We start from the raw sequence: 2932 nt of genomic DNA, 5'->3' as shown, positions 1-2932 counted from the left end.
TCACCGAGAGTATAAGTGTCACGGCAGGCGTCAAACAAGGTTGTTTGCTTTCCCCTCTGCTCTTTTAATGGTGCTCGACGACGTGATGTGCAGGGTCACTAGCAGAGAACGAAGAGGTTTACCTTGGACATCTGAAAAGGACCTAGAAGATATCGACTTCGCAGATGACCTTTGCCTTATAGCAACCACGCGTGAGCAACTCCAGAACAAGGCAGAAGAACTAGCAGAAGAGGATGAAAAGGAAGGTCTGCGCATTAACTACCGCAAGACAAAGGAAATGCGCCAAAATACTACCGATTCAACTCCAATGCTAATCAAAGGGAACCCAATCGAAAAAGTGACCAGCTTTTGCTACCTGGGCAGTATCGTTGACCAGAGTGGAGGAACTGAAGCTGACATTGAATCTCGAATAAACAAAGCCCGAGCCGCTTGCGGTCAGCTTAAACCGGTGTAGAGCTCCTCGACCCTGACTAGAAGAACTAAACTGAGGATTTTCAATTCCAATGTAAAGGCCGTATTACTGTACGGGTGTGAGACCTGGTTTGTCCGCAAAGACCTAATGTCAAAACTCCAAGTGTTTGTGAACAAATGCTTGAGGCAGATCCTGTGTATCTTTTGGCCTAACTGGATCACAAACGCCCACTTATGGAGAATAACTGGACAAGCACCCGTACAAGAAGAAATACAGACGCGGAAATGGCATTGGATTGGACACATCCTCAGAAAACCTGATACCCACCTATTCAAAATGGCCCTCACCTGGAATGTACCCTGAAAGCGCAAACCATGCCGCCCTAAATCGACCTGGCGTCGTTCGGTTCAGCAGGAGCTCAGGGTGCTAGGCATGGGGTGGGAGGAGGTCACCCAAACTGCCCAAGACCGGAGTAAATGGAGAAAAAATATGATTCGAGCCCTACACCCCAGCAGAGGGTAACAGGATGCAAAGAAGAAGAAGATACCTATTAGGTGGTGATACTATGAATCTTGATATATAGGGAGGTATGTAGTTACTACAATAGCCAGGAAAATCGAACGTGTTGGATTACGTCTCACGGATAAGGAGTGGCAACGATGTGAAGGTATAATTGGAGCCAAAAAAATTATATAACATGGAAGCTTCGCCCATACAGTTGTGCAACTTGATTTATCTATTTTCGACCTTTAGATCAGCCATTTTTTCTGTCGAAAATTCAATTAATATTACTTATTAAAAATATTTTGACGTTGATTTTGAAATGTCTTTTATACTTTTGTAAGGTGCTCGCGAGGAACCCAAATAACTTTAACGGCATATTCTTGGTCACATTTTAAGACTAAAATGTCATATAAACTTTTCTAGATTTCGTCTAGTTTCAGAGTTATTGCCAATTTAAAAAAAAACATTTCCGTATTGTTACTCAGTAGAAAAGGTTTCTTAACGGCGCTGATGCGCAATTGTGGAGCATAGTCTCACAGTAGTCATTGATAGATGTCAAAATGTGACAAGAAAAACTTCCAAATAATTTGGTTTTTAGAAAAATAAATGAAGGAACTCATTTTAATTGCCAACTTTATGGATAAAAAAAATTTTTTATGTGAAAATACGTCCAAAAAAGTAAAAAAAACAAAAAATCTTTCTTTTTGCCTCAGATACGCGTGGTTCAAGTTATGCGGGTTCCTCGCGAGCACCTTGTATACATGTATTTAGATGAACCCCAAAAATTATCTTTAGTTTCAGACATTTGGGTAGGTAACATGATTTTTGACAACCCTGAAGTACCAGCGTGTTTTGTATGAAAACTCTCCGGATGCCTTCCTATCTTTGCCTATGATGAACATTTGTGCTTATTTGTACCTTAATAACTCCTGCATACGATTCAATATAAATTATGTAAATCATATAGAGGGTAGAACTTAAATCTGATGTCATGTGCCTCTGTTCAGTCATAATTGTTAGGGTAGGCAAAGTTAGGCAAAAAGCCAAAACTTTGCCTACTGACTTTAGGCTCGATTTTAAGGTATATATATACATACAATTGAATCGTTTTTGTATTAAGTTCAGGTATTGCCACATTATATATCATTTTGACACTAGTGTCACCATAAAAAATATTCAGTTAAAGAGGAAACTTAAAATATATGAGAAAAAGTAGGCGAAGATATGGTGTTTTACGGTACTAATAATATTTGGCCAAAAGCCCGCGAGTATGGAAGTAAAATCACCTCCAATGGGAGAGAAAAACAAACCGAAAACATAATAATAATACAAAAATAATAATAATCTGTGTAGAAAAAAATAGCGTTCTATCTTCAAAAACCAGGGAGGAAATAGTCGAGAGCGTTTGTATGGAGAATTGACCCCTTATGTATCGTCTGAAGGAAATAATTGAAGCACTTTTTGTGCTAGAAATAGTCTACAGGCGTAGCGTGACAGATAAGGTCTCCAACAGGTGTCTGGTAACTGGTATCACGATTGTTATTCACAGCAGGTTTTTAGTTGTCGCTACTCTGTCGCCTGTTGATGTGGGTACTCGGTAATGTTGCTGACATGTTGACTGCTCCTTTGGTTCATTTAGCCCTTCGTCGTTTGTACCTAAAATATCAAATACAGAATAGACAGAAAAAAAAATTTTTTAGGTACAATTGATGAGTTACAGCTAGGGCTGAAAAAAATAAAATTTGTCTCTTTTTAATAAATTAATAGTTTAAAAAACTATAAAACACGCTTTTATAAATGCACGTAAAAGCCAAAAATAAATTATGGATCGTTCAAGTTGTCTCTATTTGTGAGCTGAAGTTTAAAAACTATGTGCTTTTAATTATAATATTTGATTGTAAAAGCGTGGGGCGCTGGAACAGGAAAGAATTTTTGTATAACTTGCTGATAAATCAAATTATGCTATGTTACGGGAAGGAGGTTACACAGATTGACGCGCTAACTGGAGTTGCAGCA

The 2932-nt window shown here is 38.5% G+C and overlaps 1 protein-coding gene across 1 annotated transcript; it reads left to right on the top strand.

The window, feature by feature from the left end:
- Positions 1–1224, top strand: LOC125228385. The gene is made up of 2 exons (XM_048132935.1): positions 1–422; positions 454–1224. The coding sequence occupies exons 1-2, from the start codon at positions 68–70 to the stop codon at positions 468–470; spliced, it is 372 nt and encodes a 123-aa protein (XP_047988892.1). The 5' UTR covers positions 1–67; the 3' UTR covers positions 471–1224.
- The last annotated feature ends 1708 nt before the right edge of the window (positions 1225–2932 follow it).

The sequence above is a fragment of the Leguminivora glycinivorella genome, chromosome 7 (assembly GCF_023078275.1).
Source record: "Leguminivora glycinivorella isolate SPB_JAAS2020 chromosome 7, LegGlyc_1.1, whole genome shotgun sequence".
Lineage (NCBI taxonomy): Eukaryota > Metazoa > Arthropoda > Insecta > Lepidoptera > Tortricidae > Leguminivora > Leguminivora glycinivorella.
Note: the sequence above shows the minus strand (reverse complement) of the source record. Positions and strands in the feature narration are given on the sequence as shown.